The sequence below is a fragment of the Hemitrygon akajei genome, chromosome 4, assembly GCF_048418815.1.
Source record: "Hemitrygon akajei chromosome 4, sHemAka1.3, whole genome shotgun sequence".
Taxonomy (NCBI): domain Eukaryota; kingdom Metazoa; phylum Chordata; class Chondrichthyes; order Myliobatiformes; family Dasyatidae; genus Hemitrygon; species Hemitrygon akajei.
In genome coordinates this window covers 192261316-192286052 of record NC_133127.1, presented here as the reverse complement: position 1 = coordinate 192286052, position 24737 = coordinate 192261316, and the positions used below count along the sequence as shown (strand labels likewise).

The following is a 24737-nucleotide window of genomic DNA, read 5'->3' as shown; positions in this document are numbered from 1 at the left end:
ATCCGGACATGGTCAAGTTGTTGCTCAGACCAAACATCAGAATGGGGAAGAAATGTGATCTCAGTGGCTTTGATCGTGAAATCATTGCTAGAAACCTGATTCTGGTTCTGAGTCTTTATAGACAATAGATAATAGACAATGGACAATAGGTGCAGAAGTAGACCATTCGGCCCTTCGAGCCTGCACCGCCATTTTGAGATCATGGCTGATCATCTACTATCAATACCCGGTTCCTGCCTTGTCCCCATATCCCTTGATTCCCCTATCCATAAGATACCTATCTAGCTCCTTCTTGAAAGCATCCAGAGAATTGGCCTCCACTGCCTTCCGAGGCAGTGCGTTCCAGACCCCCACAACTCTCTGGGAGAAGAAGTTTTTCCTTTTTCCTTATGATTAAGCAAGCCTTCATAGCTCAGGGTCGACCATGGATGTTATGTCCTAGCTGTCTAGAAACACAAGCCAGGGCAGTACGATATGAAGAGCAAGCTATTGCCCATGGAGCAAGCTCCCCCTCTCCATGCAGCTGATGAATCCAGAGGGACCGCAGAGAGAGAGAGGTCGTTTAGCACCAGCAGTGTTGCAGGAGTTACCAGTCAGTGTTGAACTCAATGTAGGACTAATGTAGGCTTAATGGAGCCTCAGCGACTCCAGCTCCGGACTTTTCCTCGGGGTTTACTCCCGAAGCCTTCCCCGTGAGTGGGTATAGCTGCAAGGCAGCGGAGATATGAGATCAGTGTTCTTTCCATCGCCTAGATAAGCTGCCAACCACGGCTAATGAGACCCATCTGCCCAAATTATGATTAAGTATGATGACAGTATTCCCAATAGTTACTAAGGAACAACAAAATAATTCCTTAAAATAATTATAGGGAAGAAATGCAATCTTGCTTCAGTATAACTCTTGAGTGTACAATGAGGTGATTCATCCACAGCATTTGACCTTGCTGTCTCCCTTCTCTGTTTATTTCTCAGCACCCAGTCTTCTTAACCTCTTTAAGCACTTGTGCCCCTCTTAGAATAATACGGCATGGAAACAGATTCTTTGGCCCAATTCATCCACGCCAACCAAACACTTACTTTGAAAGTCAAAAGCACAAGAGATTCTGCACGTTGGAAATCCGAGGTTATACAAAAAATCCTGGAGGAACTCAGCAGGTCAGGCAGTAACTCAGATCTCGAGATCTGTTGTAAATTGGAGGACTGCTTTGTTGAGCACCTACGGGCCATCCACAAAACAGCAGAGCTTCCCGGTGCCCAAACATTTTAATTCTGATTCCCATTCCCATTCCGACATGTTGGTCCATGGGCCACCCTCAGGGTGGAGGAGCAACAGCTTAGCCTTCAACCTGATGGCATGAATATTAATTTCTCATTCCGGTTTTTAAAGAATTCCCTTCCCTCCCCCTTCTTCCATTCCCACTCTAGCCTCGTACCTATTCTCACCTGCCTGTCACCTCTGGGCCCTCTCTTCCCTCCCTTTCTCATATGGTCCACTCTCCTCTCCTATCAGAGGCTTTCCTGTGCAGCCCACCTGACTTCACCTACCATCTTCTAGCTATCCTCCTTCCCACCCCTACCTCTTTATTCTGGAGTCTTTTCTCTTCCTTTCCAGTCCTGAAGAAGGGTCTTGGTCATTTCCATGGATGCTGCCTGGCCAGCTGAGCTCCTTCAGCATTTTGTGTGTGTTGCTTTGGATTTCCGGCATATGCTGACTTTCTCATGTTTACCTCAAGTTCAAGTTCAACTGCCAGACAGGAAATCATGATGTCTATGGCGGGCTCACAAAAGCGTGATGGGCTCATCCCACGCCAGTAATCACCTGTTCAATCTCTGACCGTCATGCAGGAGATACAGCAACATCTCTGCGCGGGCATCCAGGCTGAAGAACAACTTTTTCCCCCAGGGGCTGTCGCGCAACTGAACAATGCCCCGTTTTAGAGGTGCTTGCTTTTAATTCAGTTGTAGCTTAGATGTCACTGTAAGTAATTCAAATGTTATTTTAAATTCAGTCATTGTGTTTTAGTAACTGAATTGTCAGTATGCTGAAAGAAGTAGCACGGCAATATCGTTGTCCTCAGCAATGACAATATAGCTCTAACTAACTAACTAACTGATCGTTATTCAACCATACACATGTATGCAACCAAATGAAACACTGGGGCCAAGGTGCAAAACATAGCACATACGAAGTTTCTACGGAAAGGAATAATCAGTCTATGTTTCGGGCTGAGAAGGGTTTCGGCCCAAAACATTGACTGTTTATTCCTCTCCATAGATGCTGCCTGACCTCCTGAATTCTTCCAGCAGTCTGTGGGTTACCATTCTTCTGAAATTATGCCATTTAGTTTGAGATTCTTCACATAAGGGGGACATTCTCTTGAAGTTTATACTCTTGTTCCCTCAGACATATTGTAGGTGTTTCAGGCCATCCCCACCACTTCCTTCTTCTGGCTTCTTCCCCCTTCCTTTCCAGTCCTGATGAAGAATTTCAGCCCAAAATGTCGACCGTTCATTCCTCTCCATAGATGCTGCCTGACCTGCTGAGTTCCTTCAGCAATTTGTGTGTGTTGCTTTGAAAGTTAACACTGAGTTTCCAAAATCCCATTGACCCTCGGCAAACCACCTGTTGATTTTTGAATTAAGATGCTAATATTTATCTTGACTTATTTTTATTTATAAACACTAGAGATTATGTAGATAGATATTCAGCAGGTCAGGCAGCATCTATGGAGAGGAATAAACAGTCAATGTTTCAGGATAAGATGCTTTCAGGGTCACAAATGCAAGCTAACCAGCTGAGTTCCTCCAGCATTTTGTTCGTGTGTTGCTTTGAATTTTCAGCATTTGCAGATTCTGTGAACCTTAAGTAGCACACACACAAAATGCTGGAAGAACTTAGCAAGGCAGACAGCGTCTACGGAGAGGAATAAACAGTTGATGTTTTGGAGCAAGAAGAGTCACTTGATAAGCAAGGTCTCAGCTTGAAATATCAACTCTTCATTCCCCTCCAGAGATGCTGCCTGACTTGCTGAATTCCTCCAGCACTTTGAGTGTGCTGCTCATTTTAAATGAATTCCCCTGTTGTCAGGTACATGTCCCACCCTCAATATAGATTCAAGGAGGTACAGGTTCATAGAATCGCTACTGAGGCCACTCACCCCATCTGTGGTCATCTTGAAGGTAGCTGTTGAGGACTGGTTGCTGGTAAGACATAGGGGAGGAATTTAGGCCATTCAGCTCATCAAATCTGCTCCACCATTCCATCATGGCTGACTTATTATCCCTCTCAACACCATTCTTCTGCCTTCTCCGCATATCCTTTTACACACTTACCTATCAACCTCTGTTTTAAATACACCCAATGACTTGGCCTCCATTGCTGTCTGTGGCAATGAATTCCATAGATTCACCACCCTCTGGTTAAATAAATTCCTCCAGGGCAGGTCAGTGGGAAATAGAGTCATCAAATAATCGGACACTACAGCACAGAAACAGGCCATTTGGCCCACCTAGTCCATGCCAAACAATCTACCTAGTCCCATTGACTTGTCACTGGACCAAAGCCCTCCATACGCTTCCCATCCATGTACCTATACAAATTTCTCTTTAATGCTGCAATTGAACCCTCTCCCACCACTTCCGCTGGGAGCTCGCTCCACACTCTCACTGAATGAAGAAGCTCCCCCTCCTGTTCCCCTTACACATTTCACCTTTCATCCTTAACCCATGACCTCGTTTCAGTCTCACCCAACCTTAGTGGGAAAATGCTGCTTGCATTTACATTATCAATGCCCCTCGTAACTTTGTATACAGTACCTCAATCAATTCTTCTCTCATCTTCCTATACTAGGGAATAAGGGGTTTTCACCAAAAGAATCGCTTGGAGTTGGGCTGGAAGGAGAAAAAGGAGATTATATACAGAACTATATAAAGATTTATTCACCTCATTCCATTTCATTTACATATCAACAAAGAATTACATCAGTTGGCTAAGCTTTTACATGGTGTACAAACATTTTGTTGACTCGCTGCCTGTGTGCCAGGCAACAGCCGAGAAGTGTGGCAAACCCCAAGAGCGCAGTCACTAAGATGAGCATTAAGATGCCCCAGTTTGTCCAGTCCAGTGGCAGCTCCTGGCAGAGACCGGGCTGAGCGGTGAACAGGTGCGCCTGCGAGTGCCCGTTGACGGTGGGGTAATAGCACAAGACTGAGCACTTGTCCAGCACGTCGACCTGGGCCAGCCACCTGACCCAGGTGACCTGGCAGCAGTTGAACGGGTTCCCCGAGAGCTGCAAGGTCCTCAGCGTCCCGTTCAGCACCTCCATGGACGTCTCTTGCAAGCTGTCCAACATGTTGTTGCGCAAGTCCACATGCTCCAAAGAGAGGTTCCTGGTGGTGACCAGGAACTCCCTCAGGCGGTTATTGGACACATCCAGCGTTCTGAGGTTGTTAAAGTGCGACAGGTTCATGCTGAGTGAAGCGAGACCATTGCCTCCCAAGGACAAGTACGTCAGGGGAAATTCTAAACCAGAAAATCCCTCAGGGTGGATATGGATCCCAGGATTCAGAGACAGATCTAACTCGGAAAGAGGAGTCTGATGAAATGCGTGAGGTGGCAAATATCTAATGTTGTTGTTGTGCAGATATAAATACCTAAGCGTTGTGATTTCAGAGAAGAACATGCAGTCATCGGTGGGGCTCTCATACCTGGGAATCCCCTGACACACACTGATATTGTTGTTTTGAAGGCTAAGGATCTGGATGCTGGAGAGGCTGCTAAAGATATTGGAAGGCAGACTTTGAAGGTAGTTGTCCTGAAGGTAGAGGTATTTCAGATGGTGGAAGCCTCTGCTGGAGAGCAAGAGGTTCTGCAGGGCATTGGAGCTCAGGTCCAGTCTCACCAGAGAGTTCAATACATTCATCTCATCTACCACAAAGCTTTGGAGGCAGTTCTTGCTCAGGTTGAGGAACCTCAGGGACTTCATACTCCGGAAGAAATCCCACGGGATGGAGGTTATCTCATTGTAGCTCAGGTCCAGGTATACCAGATCGGACAGGTGAGCAGTTGGGGTGGTCCAGCTTTGGTTAGCCTTGGCATTGTGGTCCAGCCTCTCTCCTAGATGGTTCATCCTGTGACTAACGGCGTCTAGGGAAAACCCTTGGATGCAATTGCGTGACAGGTCGAGGTGCCTGAGGTGGTTTTTCTTGGGGAAGGTGGGAAAATAGGGCAGATTGTTATCGCTGAGGTCCAGCCACCGAAGTTGATACTCTACACCAGGTTCCTTCACGATGAAAAGCTCAATGCTGTTTCTACTCAAGTTCAAGACTTGAAGGTTTTTGAGGTCGAACTCGGTGATGCAGGGGATGGAGTTCATGGCGAGATCGAGGACGACCAGATTGGAAAGTGACTGAAACGCCCCCGATTCTATCTTGATGATGATGTTGTGCTGTAAGTTTATATGTTTCAGCAACGGGTTCCCTTGAAACGTATGGTCTGAGAGTTTGGTGATGCTGTTCCTGGCCAAGGATACCTGCTCAAGCGAAGGTGCCTCCTTTAGGAAACCCTCGACAACACCAGTGTACAAACTGTTTCCGGATAAGTCCAGCCTTTCAACACGCGGCAGTCTCCCAAGTCCATCTTTGCTCAGGTCCAAGAGGTTATTTGCAAGGTTAAGCTCCTTGAGGTGTAGTAGAGAGGCAAATGATCCAGGCTCAATAAACTCCAGTTCGTTGGACTCCAAGTCCAGGTGCTGGATGGAGGGGTACTGAGTCAAATTGTGCAAGGTTAGCATTTGGATGTGGTTAACAGATAAATCCAGCTTCCATATGTCTTGAGGCAGGTCCAGAGGGATTACATTAAGGGATTTATTCTGACATAGTGCTTCCGACTCTACCTAAAATTAAAAAGGAAAATTGAGTACAATTTGCATTTTATTAGATTACATTTATAAACAAAATTAAAAATACCTTGGCATGCTCCCCCACCCATCTTTCTCCTCTTTAGTCCTCTACTGTGTGGGCAGCACGATAACATAGCATTTGGTGTAAAGGCTTTAAAGTGCCAGTGATAGTGACCGGGGTTCAATTCCCACCGCTGTCTGTAAGCAGTTTGTATGTTCTCCCCATCACCGGTGATGAGGTGGGTTTCTTCCCGGTGCTCCGGTTTTCTCCCACATTCCAAAGACGTATGGTCATGGCTAGGGTGAATACGTTGTGGGCATTCGAAAGCGTGGTGACACTTTAATCTTTAATTTTGTCTGATCCTGCTGCCAACCACCGGCAACAGGATTAGACATTCTACCTTCTCCGCTGAACTCTTGGAGGAATGCAATGGGCAGAGAGCCACTGGTGGGAGGAAAGGAACAGGTGATGTATCAAGTTCCAAGTCCATCCTTGCTCAGCCTCGGGATGTTGACAATTCTTTAATTGCCACAGACGCTGCTTGACCGTAGTGAGGGAGAATGAGGGGAGATTTGATGGAGGAAATTGTACGTGGCTTGTCAGCAGTGTCAACAGAGCTTTACCAAGAGGGATTTCTCCCAGGTCGGTGGTGGTTATTTAAAAGGGAAGCTTTGAGAGCATTTGTCCATTGTACGTTGCCCATCAGCAGCTATAACTGAAGCACCAATTGTGAGTTAGATAGCAGGGAAGGTTCGGGCATAAAAGGGAGACACTGCCTAGCGGAGCGGTCATCGATGGAGTGATCTGAGGCAGAGTGGTAGGGCTTTGTCTCATTTGGGCTTCAGCGAGGTAAGTGGACTTCATTTTCTTTTCTTTCCATTTTTGTTTACTAGAATTCAGAGCATGTCTGTAAGGTTAGTACTTCGCTCTGGGTGTCAGATGTGGGAATCCTGGGAATCTTCCAGTCTCCCAGATGGCCACATCTGCGCCAGGTGCACCGAGATGCAGCTCCTGAGAGACCGTGTTAGGGATCTGGAGCTGCGGCTTGATGACCTGCAACTTATTAGGGAAGGTGAGCAGGAGACAGATAGGAGCTACAGGGAATTAGTCGCCCCGAGGCTGCAGGAGTTAGATAAGTGGGTGACTGTCAGGGAAGGGATGGGAAGAGCTTTGGATGCTGTTGAGGGGGGGTGACCTGACAGAGGACGACCATGGCAATCGGGTCTCTGGCACTGAGCCTGGTTCCATGGTGCAGAAAGGAGAGAAGAAGATGAGGAATGCGGTAGTCATAGGGGATTCCATAGTGAGGGGAACAGACAGGAGGTTCTGTCAACCTGATAGAGATACCCGCATGGTGTGTTGCCTCCCAGGTGCCAGGGTACGGGATGTCTCAGATCAGGTGCAGAGTATTCTGAAGGGAGAGGTTGAACAGCTAGAAGTCTCGGTACACGTTGGTATCAATGACATAGGTAGAAAAAGGGAGGAGGTCCTGAAGAGAGAATTCAGGGAGTTGGGTAGGAAGCTGAAAAGCAGGACCTCCAGGGTAGTAATCTCAGGATTGCTACCTGTGCTATGTGCTAATAAGCACAATAATAGCATATCAGGCCTATTAATGTGTGGCTGAGAGACTGGTGAAGGGGGCAGGGCTTCGGGTTCCTGGATCACTGGGGCATCTTCTGAGGGAGGTATGACCGGTACAAAAAGGATGGGTTACACCTGAACCCAAAGGGGTCCAATATCCTAGCAGGCAGGTTTAATAGAGCTGTTAGGGAGGGTTTCAACTAATTTGGCAGGGGGCTGGGAACTGGAGTGATAGGGCTGAGGAAGGGTAAAATGGGAAGGGTAAAAGGACCCTAATGGCAGTTGTATACAGGCCTCCAAACAGCAACCGGGATGTGGATTACAAATTACAGCAGGAGATAGAAAAGGCATGTCAGAAGGGCAATGGCATGATAATCGTTGATAACGTGAAAGTGGATTGAGAAAACTAGGCCAGCACTGTACCTCAAGACAGAGAATTTGTAGAATGTCTAAGGGATGGCTTTTCAGAATAGCTTGTTGTTGAGCCCACTAGGGGATCGGCTGTGCTGGCATTCATTTCTAGAGGTAGAGAATATAGGACCGAGGATATGATGTTCAGGCTCTGTAAGGCACTCGTGAGACCACACTTGGAATATTGTGTGCAGTTTTGGGCTCTTTATTTTAGAAAAGATATACTGACATTGGAGAGGGTTCAGAAAAGATTCACGAGGATGATTCCAGGAATGAAAGGGTTACCTGTACGAGGAACGTCTGGCATTCAGGAGAATGCGGCGGGATCTCATAGAAACATTCCAAATATTAAAAGGCCTGAACAGATTAGATATGACAAAGTTATTTCCCATGGTAGGGGAGTCTAGGACAAGAGGACACGACTTCAGGATTGAAGGACATCCATTTAGAACAGAGATGCGGAGAAATTACTTTAGTCAGAGGGTGGTAAATCTGTGGAATTTGTTGCTACAAGCGGCTGTGGAGGCCTAGTCACTGGGTGCATTTAAGGCAGAGATAAATAGGTTCTTGATTAACCAGGGCATCAAAGGGTTTGGGGAAAGGTAGGGAAGTGAGGATGAATGGAAGAACTGGATCAGCCCATGATTGAATGGCGGAGCAGACTCAATGGACCAAATGGCCTTCTTCTGCTCCTATATCTTATGATCTTATGGTCTTATAGAAATACAAAATTTTAAGGGGCATAGATAGTGTTAATGCAAGCCAAATTCTAGTCTCACCCACTGAGGCTATATAGTATATGAATGAGACATTGGTGAGTTCTGCTCACTTACCTACAGGTAAGAGACCACTAAGATTGGAAGGCTACAGACAAAATTTACAAGGATGTGTCTGGGATCTGGAGCAGCAGCTGGATGACCTCCGGCTTGTAATGGAGAGTGAGGAGGTAATCAATTTGATTTACAGGGAAGTAGTCACCCTGAAGCTGCAGGAGACGAGTGGCTGGGTGAATGCCAGGAGAAATGGAAATGTGAATAGGCAGTTAGCGCAGAGCATCCCTGTGGCCATATCCCACAATAATAAGAACCCATGGTAATACTAACATGGTTAGAACATTGGCTGATTGGTAGGAGGCAGTGAGTGGGAATAAAAGGATCCTTTTCTGGTTGGCTGCCAGGGACTAGTGGTGTTCCACAGGGGTCGGTTTTGGGACCACTTCTTTTTATGCTGTATATCAATGATTTAGATGATGGGATAGATGGCTTTGTTGCCAAGTTTGCAGATAACACGAAGATTGATGGAGGGGCAGGTAGTATTGAGGAAACAGGAAGGCTGCAAAAGGACTTAGACAGATTAGGAGAATGGGCAAGAAAGTGGCAAATGAAAAACAAGGCTGGAAAATGCATGGTCATACACTTCGGTAGTAGAAATAAATGTGCAGATCATTTTCTAAACAGGGTGGAAATCCAAAAGTCTGAGATGCAAAGGGATTCGGGAGTCCTTGTGCAGAACACCCTCAAGGTTAACTTGCAGGTTGAGTCGGTGGTGAGGAAGGCAAATACAATGTTAGCATTCATTTCAATAAGTCTAGAATACAATAGCAGGGATGTGATGCTGAGGCTTGAGAAGGCAGTGGTGAAGCCTCACCTTGAGTATTGTGAACAGTTTTGGCCTCCTCACCTTGAGCATTGTGAACAGTTTTGGCCTCCTCACCTAAGAACAGATGTACTGGCATTGGGGAGGGTTCAGAGGAGGTTCACAAGGATGATTCCAGGAATGAAAGGGTTATCATATGAGGAACGTTTGATGGTTCTGGGTCTATACTCACTGGAAGTTAGAAGGATAAGGAGGGATTTCATTGAAACCTTTCGAACATTGAAAGGCCGAGACAAGGTAAAGGTGGAAAGGATGTTTCCCATGGTGGGGGAGTCTAGGACATGAGGGCACAGCCTCAGAATAGAGGGGCATTCATTTAAAACAGAGATATGGAGAAATTTCTTTAGCCAGAGGGTGGTGAATTTGTTGAATTTATACCACAGGCCACAGTGGAGGCCAGGTGGTTGGGTGTATTTAAGGCAGAGATTGATAGGTTCTTGATTGGATATGGCATCAAAGGTTACAGGGAGAAGGCTGGGGAGTGGGGCTGAGGAGGGGAATAAAGTATCAGCCATGATTGAATGGTGGAGCAGACTTGACCGAATTCTACTCCTGTCTTATGGACCTGAGGACCTGAGGTTTAGGGAAAGGTTGAGTATGTTAGGACTTAATTTCCTGTAGCGTAGGAGAATGAGGGGGGATTAGAGGGTAAATGCAAGCAGGCTTTTTCCACTGAGGTTGGGTGAAAGGTGAAATATTTAGGGGGGACTTCATCACTTATCGGATGTTTTGAGTGTGGAACGAGCTGCCAGCGGAAATGTTGGATTTATGTTCAATTGTAATATGTTAGCGAAGTTTGGGTAGGAAAATGGATTGGAGGGGTATGGAGAACTATAGTCCAGGTGTGGGTAGATGGGACTAGGCAGAATAATATTTTGGCATGAACTAGATGGGCCAAAGGGCCTATTTCTATGCTGTAATGCTCTATGACTCTAAGCAATGCAAATCATTCTTGGCAGAGTGATGCATGTCTTAGATGCACAGGGCAACCTAAACACTAAAGCAATAACATCCTCCTGTAATTATTTGTGGTGTCACCACAGAGAAACAACTCTGTATTGTTATCCAGGCATTTTCACATTGTTGCTCAATGCTCTGCCTGCACTCTGCTTCCTTATACAGTTGTAATTGCAAGTTAAGCTTTACTTGATGGCTTTGTGGCAAAGTTTGCAAACGATACAGACACAGGTGGAGGTGCATGTAGTGTTGAAGAAGCTGGGTGTCTGCAGAAGGAGAATGGTCAAAGAAATGGCAGATGGAATACAGTGCAGGAAAGTGCATAGTAATGAAGTCTGGTAGAAAAATAAAGGGAGAGACTATTTTCCAAATGGGGAGAAAATTCAGAATTCAGAGGTGCAAACGGACTGAAGAGTCCTTATGCAGTATTCCCTGAAGTTTAACTTGTAGGTTGAGTTGGGGGGTAAGGAAGATAGATGCAATGTTAGCATTTATTTCAAGAGGACTAGATTATAAAAGCAAGGATGTAATGCTGAAGCTTTATAGGGCATTGGCCAGACCACAATTGGGGATTGTGAGCAGTTTTGGGCCCTTTATCTAAGGGAAGATGTACTGGCATTGGAGAGGGTCTGGAGGAGGTTCACAAGAATGATTCCAGGAATGAAAGGGTTAGTTTATGAGGAGTGTTTGATTTCTCTGAGCCTGTACCTGCTGGAGTTTAGAAGAATAAAGGATCATTGAAACCTATCAAATATTGAAAGGCCTTGATAGAGTGGATGTGGAGAGGATGTTTCATATACTAGGGGAGTCTAGAACCAGAGTGCTCAGCCTCAGGATAGAGGAACACCCCTTTTGAACAGAGATGAGGATGAATTTCTTTAGCCAGAGGGTGGTGAATCTGTGAATTCAATGCCACAGACAGCTGTGGTGGCCAGATCATTCGGTATACTTAAAGTGAAGGTTGATAGGTTCCTGATTAATCAAGGCATCAAAGGTTACAGGAAGAAGACAAGAAGATAGAGTTGAGAAGGAAACTGAACTGGCCATGATGGAATGGTGGAGCAGACTCAAGGGGGTGAATAGTCTAATTCTGCTCCTATGTCTTAAGGTCTTTTATGGTCTTAATCAGGGTCATCTTTCTCTTCCTCTTTCATCAGCCCTTTGGGATGGGGGATGATTTAATTCTACTCTGGTTCTGTGGGATCTGAGGTGACTGATTCAGCCAGTGAGAGAAGTCACATTCTTGGAACCATACTGAGTTTCCCTGACATTTGACTAATTTGATTCAGATTCAGATTTATTTATCACATGTATATCTAAATGTGCAGTGAAGTGCATCATCTGAAGCAGTAAAATTACCTCATTAAGTGTATTTAAGACACAAATGGATAGATTTTTGATAAGTTGAGGACTCACTAGTAATTGGGGAAAAGCCAGGTGTTCAGATTTATTAGTCATATGTACATTGAAATTTACAGTGAGATGTCTCGTTTACAAATTACACAATCTAGGGATGTGATGGAGGAAGCCCACAAGTGTTGTCACACATTCTGGTGCCAACACAACAAGTAACAAAGTTCAAAGTAAGTTTTAATATCAAAGTACATACAGTATATGTCACTATATACAACCCTGAAATTTATTTTCTTGTGGGCATACTTAACAAATCTATAGAATAATAACTATAACACAATCAATGAAAGACTGCCCAATTAGGGTGTTCAACCAAAGTGCAGAAGACAATAAACTTTGCGAATGCAAAAGAAGAAACAATAATAATAAATAAATACACAATAACTATGAACAATATGAGATGAAGAGTCCTTGAAAGTGAATGCATAAGTTGTGGGAACATTTCTGAGATGGGGCGAGTGAAGTTACCTCTTTGGTTCAAGAGCCTGATGGTTGAGGGGTAGTAACTGTCCTGAACCTGAGAGACTGAGGCTTGTGGTGTGAGTCATGAGGCTCAACAAAGCAACAAGAGCAATTTTCCCTGTTGTAATGTCTATAATAAAAGCTTCTTACAGCTCTCTTATGACAGATTCTGGAAGATTGGCAGCATCACAATCAAGAATCATGAATCTAGCTTGCATTATTCGGAACAGTGGAAGGTAATTTCATTCATCCTGCCATTCTTTTAGATCTGGCTTCAGAACTGTGTTTCAGAGGCACAACTCTTCCATTTCCACACAGCAATAAAAGGTCTTGATGCATGAGCCAGTCCCAATTAGGGGACTGGAACTGGAGAAGGTCGGTAACTTAAAATTCCCTTGGAATTACCATATCAGAGGATCTATCCTAGGACCAGCATGTAAATGCATTTACAAAATAGGCACAACACCACGTCCACTTCCTTACAAGTCTGTTCAGACATGGCATGTCATCTATAACTTTGACAACCTTCTATAGATGCACAGTGGAAAGTATCTGGACTGGTTGCATCATGGACTGGTAAGGAAACACTAACGCCCAAGAATGGAAAAGCCTACAAAAGAGTTGAGAACACAACCCACCCCTCCCCACCACTGAGCACATGAACAATGAGTGGCATCACGAGAAAGCAGCATCCATCACCAAGTCCCCCACCATCCAGGCCATGCTCTCCTCGCACTGCTGCCATTGGGCAGGAGGTACAGGAGCCTTAGGTTCCACACCAGCAGGTTCAGAAACAGTTATTACCCTTCGACCATCAGCTCTTGAACCAGCGTGGATAGCTTCACTGACCTCAACACTGAACTGATCCCACAACCTATGGACTCATTTTCAGGGAGTCTGCAACTCATGTTTGAAGGATTATGTATGCATGCACCTACTCATTTATTGTTGTATTTGCAGAGTTTGTCTTCTTTTGCACATCGGTTGTTTTTTGGTCTTTGTGTGTAGTGTTTCATTGATTCTATTGTATTTCTTTGTTCTACTGTGAATGTCTGTAAAAAAATGAGTCTCAGGGTAGTATATAGTGACACATATGTACTTCGATAATAAATACTCTGAACTTTTAAGTACTTTGAACTTTGAACTTCACTCACCTCAATGCTGAACTGACTCCACAATTTACCGACCACCTTCAAGAACTCTACAACTTATTTTCTCAGTATTATTTTTAAATTATTTTTATTTTTAAAAATTATTTATTATTTTTAAAATATATATAAAATTCCTTATGTATACTCTTTATAAACTTGCAGTATTAGTAATCATTACCGGAGTACTATATACTCGTATGTTACTCAGTCCTATACAGTTCAATTTTTCTATTGTCTGTATTGTTAGTAATTTTTTTATATATATACTCTGTATTTGCTATATATTCTCGTATAGATTAACAAAAATACTGAACGAGTATTATTTATTCACATTTTTTATTTATTATTGACATGATTTGTTCTTTTTTTGCACATTTGTCTTTATTATACAGCGCATTACAGGCCCTTCGGCCCACAATGTTGTACCGACCATGTAACCTACCCTAGAGACTGCCTAGAATTTCCCCACCACGTAGCCCACTATTTTTCTAAGGTCCATGAGCCTATGTTATGTATGTTTTTTCATAAACTCTATTGTATTTCTTTATTTTTGAGTAAATGCCCACGAGAAAATGAATCTCAGGGTAGTATAATGTGACATATACGTACTTTGATAACAAATTTACTTTGAGCTTTGAAGTTTATGGGCAGGACAAGGGTGCAGCTGATGGATCTGCTGCCTCGTGGAGCCCCAGGCAGTCTGTGCAGAGTTCGTGCATTCTCCCTGTGACTGCATCGGGTTTCCTCTGGGTACCCCTGTTTCATCCCACATCCCAAAGATGTTTGAGTTCGTAGGTTAAATGGCCACTTTCAATTTTCCGAAATATGCAGGTGGGTGGAAGAATCTGGGAGTGGTTGTGGGAAGATGGGAAGGATAAAAAATTAGATTAGGTTAAATTTGTGGTTGGTGATCAGCATCATCTCAGTGGGCTGACAGGACTGCTTCTGTGCTGTATCTCTCTATAACTTGGTGATTTTATGATTCTAATAATATATAGGAGCAGAATTGGGCCATTTAACCCATCAAGTCTGCTCCGCAATTTCATCATGGCTGATCCATTTCTCTCTCAGCCCCAATCTCCTCCCTTCTCTCCATATCCCTTCACACTCTGACTAATTAAGAATCAATTAGCCTCTGCCTTAAATATACCCAATGACTTGGCCTCCACAGCCACCTGTGGCAGCCAGTTCCACAGATTCACCATTCTCTGGCTAAAGAAATTCCTCCTCATCTCTGTTCTAAATGGACATCCCTCTATTCGGAGGCTGTGTCCTCTGGTCTTAGATTCTCCCACCATAGCAAACATCCTCTCCCCATCCAATCTATTGAGCCTTTCAACATTTGATAGGTTTCAGTGAGGTCCTCCCTCATTCTTCTGAATTCCAGTGAGTACAGGGCCAGAGCCATCAAACACTCCTCAAATGATCAGCTTTCAATCCCAGAATAATTTTTGTGAACCTCCTTTGAACCCTCTCCAATGTCAGCACATCCTTTCTTAGATAGGGTGTCCAAATGCTCACAATACTCCAAGTGAGGCCTCACCAGTGCTTTGTAAAGTCTGAATATTACATCCTTGCTTTTATATTATAGTTTGTGTATATATGAAAGGCAGCTCGAGCAACCTTTGTAATTGTGATTAAGTTCCTAGGTACTTTTTTTAAAAACGTGTTTCTCCAGCACTTTCTGGATTTACAGGACATTCTCAGGACAGTAGAGATCTAGAAAAGCCAATCTTATTCTCTGTGGACTGCACTCTGTAACAGAAGGGCCCAATGCAGGCTTGAGGGACAATATATCATCTTCCATCTCTGCATGTTACATGCAATGAGGCCTGGGTGACATTGTTCACCAGTCATTGAAGGTGGGCATGCAGGTACAGCAGGCGGTGAAAAAGGCAAATGGTATGTTGGCATCCATAGCAAAAGGATTTGAGTACAGGAGCAGGGAGGTTCTACTGCAGTTGTACAAGGCCTTGGTAAGACCGTACCTAGAGTATTGTGCGCAGTTTTGGTCCCCTAATCTGAGGAAAGACATTCTTGCCATAGAGGGAGTACAGAGAAGGTTCACCAGATTGATTCCTGGGATGGCAGGACTTTCATATGAAGAAAGACTGGATTGACTAGGCTTATACTCACTGGAATTTAGAAGATTGAGGAGGGATCTTATTGAAACGTATAAAATTCTAAAGGGATTGGACAGGCTAGATGTAGGAAGATTGTTTCTGATGTTGGGGAAGTCCAGAATGAGGGGTCACAGTTTAAGGATAAAGGGGAAGCCTTTTAGGACCGAGATGAGGAAAAACTTCTTCACACAGAGAGTGGTGAATCTGTGGAATTCTCTGCCACAGGAAACAGTTGAGGCCGGTTCATTGGCTATATTTAAGAGGAAGTTAGATATGGCCCTTGTGGCTAAAGGGATCAGGGGGTATGGAGAGAAAGCAGGTACAGGGTTCTGAGTTGGATGATCAGCCATGATCATACTGAATGGCGGTGCAGGCTCAAAGGGCCGAATGGCCTACTCCTGCACCTATTTTCTATGTTTCTATAAACATTAGAAATTCTGCAGATGCTCGAAATCCAAAGCAACGCCCACACACACGATGCTGGAGGAACTCAGAAAGTCAGGCAGCATCTATAGGAATGAATAAACATTCGACGTTTCAGGCTGAGGCCCTTCATCAGGACTGGAAAGGAAAGGGGAAGACACTTGAATAAAAATATGGGGGAAAAGGAAGGGGCATAGCTGGAAGATGATAGGTGAAGCTGGTGGGTATGGTAAAGGACTGGAGAGGAAGGAATCTCAGACATCCCACTCTGCAAAAATTCATTTCAGGGAGGTAGCACCCCTTCCCCGCACTACCATAACCCCCCACCCCTGGTCGACCGCCAAGGGTGTATGTAATACTTTGTTCAGTGATTTTGTCTAATCTGTAAACCAAGTTGGGTATATGCAGAAAATGTGACATTAAAATATGTACTTATATTATCATGGAGTCTATTTTTTATTCCATTACAACTTTAAGCAAGTCTACAGGGTGTTTGGCCTCATCACGTAGGACATCAATAGACTAGCTCCTTAGTAGCTAGCCAGCTAGTTTAAATAACGTTAGATATGCTAATGAATGAGTGACACCTGTTAAACTCACCTCAACATGTCTTTTACATTTTAACCCTCCATGGGCAATAGAAAAGTCACTGTTGCAAACAGTACAGCGAGCAACACTGTCAGTATTTTTGAGGTCGACTGTAAAGCCCGCCCACAGAGAAAACTGATAGGTCTACTTAGCACGAAGAGAGACCAATCAGGATGCTCCCTCTCACTCTCCCCCTCCCCCTCCCCCTCTCTCCCCCCAATCTCTCTCCCCCTCCCCTCTCTCTCCTCTTCTCCCTCTCCCTCTCAAAAAAATTGATTTCTGGGATATTGTATATAATTTGCGGGTGTCAGGGAGCCGCTATCAGTATGTGGGAGACTCCCGGAACTTCCGGGAGAGGTGGGATGTCTGGAATCTGATAGGAGAAGAGAGTGGACCATAGGGGAAAGGGAAGGAGGATGGGGTTGGTGCTGATAAGCAGGTGAGAAGAAGTAAGATGCCAGAGTGAGGAATAGAAGAAGAGGGGAGAGGGAGGGATTTGTTTTTTACCAGAAAGAACACATACTGCTAAAACTAATCTTTCTTACAAAAACAGGACCTAAAGTTAGAGAGGGCTCCTACATTCTCACCATGGTCGTGCCGCAATTACAGCTCGGGTTGTCCGAGATCAGAATTCATTTCTGATGTCATCTGTATGGAGTCAGTATGTCATCCCTGTGAGCACGCGAGTTTCCTCCAGGTGCTCTGGTTTCTTCCCACAGTCCAATGAGGGACCGGTTAGTAGGTTAATTGGTCATTGTAAATTGTCCCGTGATTAGACTAGGGTTAAATTGGAGGTCACTGGGCTGCACAGCACAATGAACTGGAAGGGGCTATTGCCCGCTTTATCTCAATAAATGAATTCTCGTTCATTGGTGTGGCTGGTATTTTGTACCTCAGTGTCGACAGGTTCTTCTGAACCCAGCACCTCCAACAGTGGAGCATTTCTAGAGTTATGGAACGTCTATGCTCATCCCTATAGATTAAGCGATACATCCACAGCTTTGCGTGAGAGGGTCGATGAAGGGAGCACTAGGCCCTTTGAATGAAAGCTTGTTACTCTGTTCACTGACGGCCAGATTGATCATACACTCAAAGTCGGAGGTTATTGTTATCTGCACAAGTACGTGCATGCACAGCAGCAGTGAAAAACTGGTTAGACCACACCTGGAGCATTGTGTGGCATTCTGGCCACCTTGTTATAGGAAATATGTGGGAGCTTTAGAGAGGTTATACAGAGGGGATTTACCAAGATGTTGCCTGATTAGAGCAACATGTCTTATGAGGATAGGTTGAGCGACCGGGGCTTTTCTCTTTGGAGTGAAGGTAGGTGAGAGGTGACTTGACAGAGGCGTCCAAGGAAATAAAAAGCATAGTTAGAGTGGACAGCCAGTGCCCTTCTCCCAGAGCGTCAATGGCTAATATGAGAGGGCATAATCTTAATGTGATTGGGCGAAAGTATGTGGGGGAGTGGATAGCAGAAGTAATTTTTTTTCACACAAGAAGTGGTATGATCATGGACTGCACGGCCAGAGGTAGTGGCAGAGGCAGCAATAGTAGGGACATTGATGGAAGAAAAATAGAGAACCATGTAGGAGAGAAGGGTTAGATTGATCTTGGAGTAGGTTAAAAGGTTGGCACAACAGTATGTTCTAAAGGCTTGTACTGTGTTGTACTGTTTTATGTTCTGTGTTCCTTGTTTTGTGCAGTGAAGACAGTCATTCCACAACCCTAAGGGACTACCAAAGGAGAAGAGTGGCCATGGATCTCACTGGAATGGCCTGAGAAGGACCTGAGAGACACTAAAGAAATACAGCTCTCTGCTGCTGCTTGCCTACAAGGGAAGCCATGTTGTCCCTAGTTTGCTCAACCTATCCTCATAAGACATGCCCTCTAGTCCAGGCAGCAGTTTGGTAAATCTCTTCTGCAGCTTCTCTAAAGCTTCCAGCATCCTTCCTGTAATCAGAACTGAGCACAATACTCCAAGTGTGGTCTAACTAGGGAGTTATTGAGTTGTAACGTTACTGGGTACTTACGGTTGCACAGGGAGGGTGACCTTCTGGTCGATATGACGCTACTGCCCCCTCAGCCACCAGAAGGAAGAGAAGGAAACTTTCCATGGTCTCTGCAGAGAAGGTTGGATGAAAGCAGAAGGATGCTTAGCGACATAAAGACTGGAGTAAACTCACACAAAGCAAAAATATACAACAAGTGGCACCATAATAGAATGCCGATACTGGAATTTTCACAGAGCTGTAATATAAATTCCATTCAACTCAGTAATATAAACATCACGGCAGAGCTGCAGTATGTCATTAAAGGCACCATATCATTAAAAGTCACTGAATGTTAAGTCATAATTCCGGGAAAATGTTTAACAGGCTGGGGCTGCCTCCTTTAGAAAGCAAAAGCTACGAGGTAAACTGCTGAACATTAGGGAATGATTTAATTGGACAGAGTAAATGTGGAGAGTCTAGAACCAGAGGGAATCATCTCAAAATAGAAGGACATCAATTTAGAATGATGAGGAGGAATTTCTTTAGCCAGAGGGTGGTGAATCTGTGGAATTCAGTGCCACAGACAGATGTTGAGGCAAACTCACTGGATATATTTAAAGTGGAGGTAGATAGGTTCTCAGGGCATCAGAGGTTATGGGGAGAAAGCAGGAGAATAGGGTTGAGAAGGATAATAAATCTGTCATGATGAAATAGTGGAGAAGACTCGATGGGCTGAATGGCCTAATTCCGCTCCTATACCTTATGGACTTATGTGAAATTTATGTTTCATAAGGACACAGAATATAGAATGTTACATCGCAGTGCAAGCCCTTCGGCCCACAATGTTGTGCCGACCTTTTAACCTACTCCAAGATCAATCTAACCCTTCTCTTCCACATAGCCCTTCATAGTTCTCTCATTCAAGTGAAGTCTCTTAAATGTCCCTAGTATATCTGCCTCTACCACTAAAACTGGCAGTGCATGCCAGGCACCCAGAACCCTCTATATAAAGAACCTATCTCTGACATCACCCCCTTTATTTTCCTCCAAGCGCCTGAAAATTATACCTCCCTTATTAGACAATTCCACCCAGGGATAAAGTCTCTGACTGTCCATTCAATCTATGCCTCTTACTATCTTGTACACCTTTATTAAGTCACATTTTATCCTCCCTCACTCTAACGAGAAAAGCCCTAGCGTGCTGAACGTAGCTTCATAAGATGTTTTCACCAATCCAGGCAGCAAGTAGGAACAGGAGTAGGCCAAACAGGAGAAACTCTGCCGATGCTGGGAATCGACACATGTAAAATGTTGGAGGAACTCAGCAGGCCTGACGAAGGGTCTCGACTCAAAATGTCAACTGTTTACTCCTCTCCTTTCCATAGACGCTGCCTGGCCTGCTGAGTTCCTCCAGCATTATATGTGATTTGCACAGGAGTAGGCCAGTTGGTCCATTGAGCTGGTTCTGCTATCCTTCGAGATCATGGCTCAATGTCATTTTCCTATACTAACCCCTGTATCCCTCAATTCCCTGAAAGATCCAAAATCCACACTCACTGTATTGAACAAGTTCAGTGTCTGAGTCTGCACACTGAATGAAGAAGCTTCCCCTTAACTCTGTTCACTTGTAGTGAGGCTTAAAACTAGGGTATCATCTGAGATGGACAGAGTTTGCCATAACATAGAAACATGCCCTTCAGCCCATCACATTACACTGACCATAGTGTCCATTTGTATTCAAGTTCCTTATCAACATCTAGGAGAATCTATCATGGGCCCGCCATACTAATGAATCATGAAGACACAATAGTGGCTATACTTAGGAGTTTGACTTGGTATGAACTTGAGTTCAAGTTCAAGTTTGGTTTATTGTCATTCATCTGTACAGATGTATACAACCAAACGAAAATAACATTCCCCATGACCAAGGTGCAGAACAAAGTACACACTTTATAACTCACACACCACACACAAAGTAATATTAACACAAATAAATTAACAAATAATAAAATATATTCCAGAAGATTAACATTTAGCATCAGGTACATTTATAAGTTAAAGAGTAAATAGTATAATGCTAACAACAGCACACACAAAATGTTGGTAGAACACAGCAGGCCAGGCAGCATCTATAGGGAGAAGCGCTGTCGACGTTTCGGGCCGAGACCCTTCGTCAGGACAGATAGTATAATGCTATCGGCTCTTCGTACATGATGAGATCTGGCTAGTGGTAGGGAGTTCAGTAGTCTCATGCCTTGGGGGAAGAAGCTGTTCCCAATCATAACAGTTCTTGTCTTAGTGCTACTGTACCTCCTGCCTGATAATAAGGGGTCAAAGAAACTGTTGGATGGATGGGAGGGATCATTGCCAATGCTAAGGCCCCTGCGTACGCAGTGCTCTTGACAAATATCTCTGATAGGTAGAAGAGAGAGCTTGCTGACCCTCTCGGCAGACCTCGCAATCCTTTATAGGGTCTTGCAGTCAGATGCCTTGCAATGCCTTGAGTTCAAGAGCCGTGAGGTAATGTTACAGCTATATAAGACCCTGGTCAGACCCCACTTGGAGTACTGTGTTCAGTTCTGGTCACCACACTACAGGAAGGATGTGGATACTATAGAGCAGTGATTCTCAATCGCTTTTTGGCCACGGCCCCCTTAGGAGCTCTTCTCAGGTTCCAGGGCCCCCCTTTCAAACAGGGATACAACACAAACAGATAGACAGAAATTCATTTATTACTGAACACCAAGAAAACTTGAACATTCCAACATACTGGACAAAACTTTAAAAAGACTGCATGAAATTAAACATCCATCAGGCCGAATGCGATCCTTGAGCTCGGTGCTTTCCTGCAAGTTTCATGACGTTGGGCTCCAAATTAGACAGTGACAGTAATAAACACTTCTCACAACCTACCTTAACATATAATATATCCAAACACATATACTTTAAAGTTACTAGGCTTAAAAAGGCCCAGCAAGACACGCTGATCTTCGGAGAACGAAGTGTGGCGATAATGGATAGGAGAACCCTTGACTGAATACATTGACCCAGGGCAGTCTGATTCCCGACTGATTCTGAAGTGAGGCTGTGTGGGAGGAGCTTAAGCAATGAATTTATCAGCTGCGCCAAATTCAAACGGTGTGTTGGAAAGGTATTATAAATAGGAGGGAAACTATTGACTCCAATGAAGGTTGCTGCTTGGGTGTTTCATCGGTTCAGTTACCAGGACCCCCATAAACCCCTGGGGCTCCCCTTCTCACTGTTTTCAGTCGGTGGCCCCCGTTGAGAATAGCTGCTATAGAGACCGTGCAGGTGAGGTTTACAAGGATGTTGCCCGGATTGGAGAGTGTGTCATATGAGAATAGGTTGAATGAACTTGGCTGTTTCTCCTTGGAGCAATGGAGGACGAGAGGTGACCTGATAGAGGTGTAGAAGATGATGAGAGGCATTGATTGTGGTTAGCCAGAGGTTTTTTCCCAGGGCTGAAATGGCCAAAATGCGGGGGCATAGTTTTAAGGTGCTTAGAAGTAGGATCAGATGGGATGTCTGGGGTAAGTTTCTCACATGGAGAGTGGTGGATGCATGGAATGCACTACCGGTGGCGGTGGTGAAAGCAGATACAATAGGATCTTTTAAGAGCCTCTTAGATAGGTACATGGAGCTTAGAAAAACAGAGCGCTATGTGCTAGGGAAATTCCAGGCAGCTTCTAGAGTAGGTTACATGGCCAGCATAACGTTGTGGGCTGAAGGGCCTGTAACGTGCTGTAGATTTCTATGTTCTAATTCCTGTACCAGACAGTGATGTAGCTGGTCAGGACACCCTCGATGACGCTCTTATAAAAATTGGTTAGACTGAGAGGAGGGGAGCCTTGCTCACCTCAATGTCCTCAGGAAGTGGAGACGCTGCTGTGCTTTATTGACAAAGGAAGCAATGTTGAGGGACGAGGTGAAATTATCCATTGTGTGCACTCCCAGAAACTTGGTGCTCCTAACTCTCTCCACGGAGGAGCCATGGATGTACCACGGAGAGCACCCTGACAGGCTGCACCACCGTTTGGTGTGGAGGCTCCTATGCACAGGATCGTAAGAGACTGCAGAGGGTTGGAGACTCACCCAGCTCCATCAGGGACACAACCCTCCCCACCATCGAGGACATCTGCACAAAGTGGTGTCTCAAAAAGGCAGCATCCATCACTAAGGATTCTCAACATCCAGGACATGCCCTTTTCTCATTGCTATCATCAGCGAGGAGGTACAGCAGCCTGAAGACGCATACGCAATATTTTAGGAACAGCTTATCCCCCTTCACCATCAGATTTCTAAACGGTCCATGAACACTCCCTCAGCATTCCCCTTTTGTACTAATGACTCATTTTTTAAATCATAAATTATAGTGGTTTGTTATGCCTGCTGCAACGAAATAACTAACTTCAGAATTGTTTATGGATTGGACTGTAGTTCAGTTGGACTGTTTTGATTTTATGTTTTTATACTCTGTGTTTTTGCTTGGTCTTTCTTGTTGCTGTTTGCACTATTTGTTTTTTTTTGCACATGTGAGGTTGGTGTTTTTCTTTGAACAGCGTCCATAGTTTTCTTTGTTTCGTGGCTGTCTGGAGAAGATGAATCTCAGAGTTGTACACTACATAGATACTTTGATCATAAGTGTACCTTGAACCTTGAACTGATGTCAATGACAATAATAAATATGAAAAGGTCTGCCGATGATTGGAATTCAAAGCAAGACACACAAAATACTGGATACTCAACAGGCCAGGCAGTATCAATGGAAATGAATGAACAGTCAATGTTTTGGGCTGAGACGATTCATCGAGACTGGAAAGGAAGGGGGAAGACACCCGAATAAGAAGGTGGAGGGAGGGGAAGGAGGATAGCTAGAAGGTGATGGGCGAAGCCAGGTGAGTAGGAAAGGTAAAGGCCTGTGAGGAACAAATCTGATAGAGCAAAGTGGATCATAGGAGAAAAGGAAGGAGAAGTGGACCCAAGGGAGGTGATAGGCAGGTGAGAAGAGGTAAGAAGCCAGGGTGGGGAATAAAAGAAGAAAGAAGGGAATTTTTTTACCAGAAGGAGAAATTGATATTCTTACCATCAGGTTAGAGGCTACCTAGGTGGAATATAAGGCGTTGCTCCTGCACACTAAGGGTGACCTCATTTTGGCACGAGGAGGCCGCGGCCCAACATGTTGATGACAATAAATCTGATTCTGATTCAGATCCCAGCACTTGGTCTGCAGTCTTGCAATTGGAATACTCATCCAGATCAACTTCAAGTTCAAGATCAAGTTTATTGTCATTCAACCAAAGGGGATAACTTTACTCGCCCCATCTCTGAAGTGTTCCCACAACCAGTGGACTCACTTTCAAGGACACTGCATCTCATGTTCTCGATATTCATTGCTTATATATTATAATTATTTCCTTTTTGTATTTGAACAGTTTGTTGTCCTTTACACACTGGCTGAACACCCAAGTTGGTGCGGTCTTTCATTGATTCTATTATGACTATAATTCTATTATGGATTTATTGAGTATGCCCACAAGAAAGTAAATCTCAGTGTTGTACAGTGTATGGTGACATATATGTACTTCGATAATAAATTTACTTCAAACTTTGAACTTATACATGTATACTGCCAAATGAAACAATGTTCTTCTGGACCACATAGCACATATAACTCACACACAGCACATAAAGTAATAATACCACCATAGAAATCAAAAAATTAATAAAATATGTTCCAGAAGATTAACATTTAGCATAAGGTGCATTTAGGACACAGGTCAAAAACTCTTATGATATGCATCCACAACCAGGCCACTCTAATTCTCTGGAATATGGATAGCTAGCATGGCCCCTTTAAGGATTCTTGACTATCTCGCTAATTGGCAGCCATGTTTTGGCTCCAGGATTTCAATATTTAAGGAGCAACTGAAGGAAGGTTCAGTGCTCAATTGTCAGCTCTACTTGAATCATTGTCTAAAGTCTAGTTTTGTACTCTGTTCTTGTTTCAATCTAGCATCGTGTCTCAATTCCAGTCACGGATACTCCAGCACTTGGGT

General features: G+C 44.3%; 1 protein-coding gene across 6 annotated transcripts in view; it reads right to left on the bottom strand.

Moving 5' to 3' along the window:
- Positions 1-3922: 3922 nt before the first annotated feature.
- Positions 3923-24737, bottom strand: part of LOC140727059 (transforming growth factor beta activator LRRC32-like) — a 36141-nt gene continuing 15326 nt past the window's right edge. For 4 of the 6 annotated variants that reach the window (XM_073044278.1, XM_073044277.1, XM_073044279.1 and 1 more), the window contains exons 2-3: positions 18700-18788; positions 3923-5894 (exon numbers count right to left, since the gene is read on the bottom strand). In XM_073044278.1, coding sequence (XP_072900379.1) covers positions 3990-5894; positions 18700-18783 — 1989 coding nt within the window. In that variant the 5' untranslated portion in view covers positions 18784-18788 and the 3' untranslated portion in view covers positions 3923-3989. Of the gene's footprint in view, positions 5895-14141; positions 14378-18699; positions 18789-24737 lie in introns of all 6 variants that reach the window. The other 2 variants (XM_073044274.1, XM_073044276.1) reach the window with 1 other exon arrangement.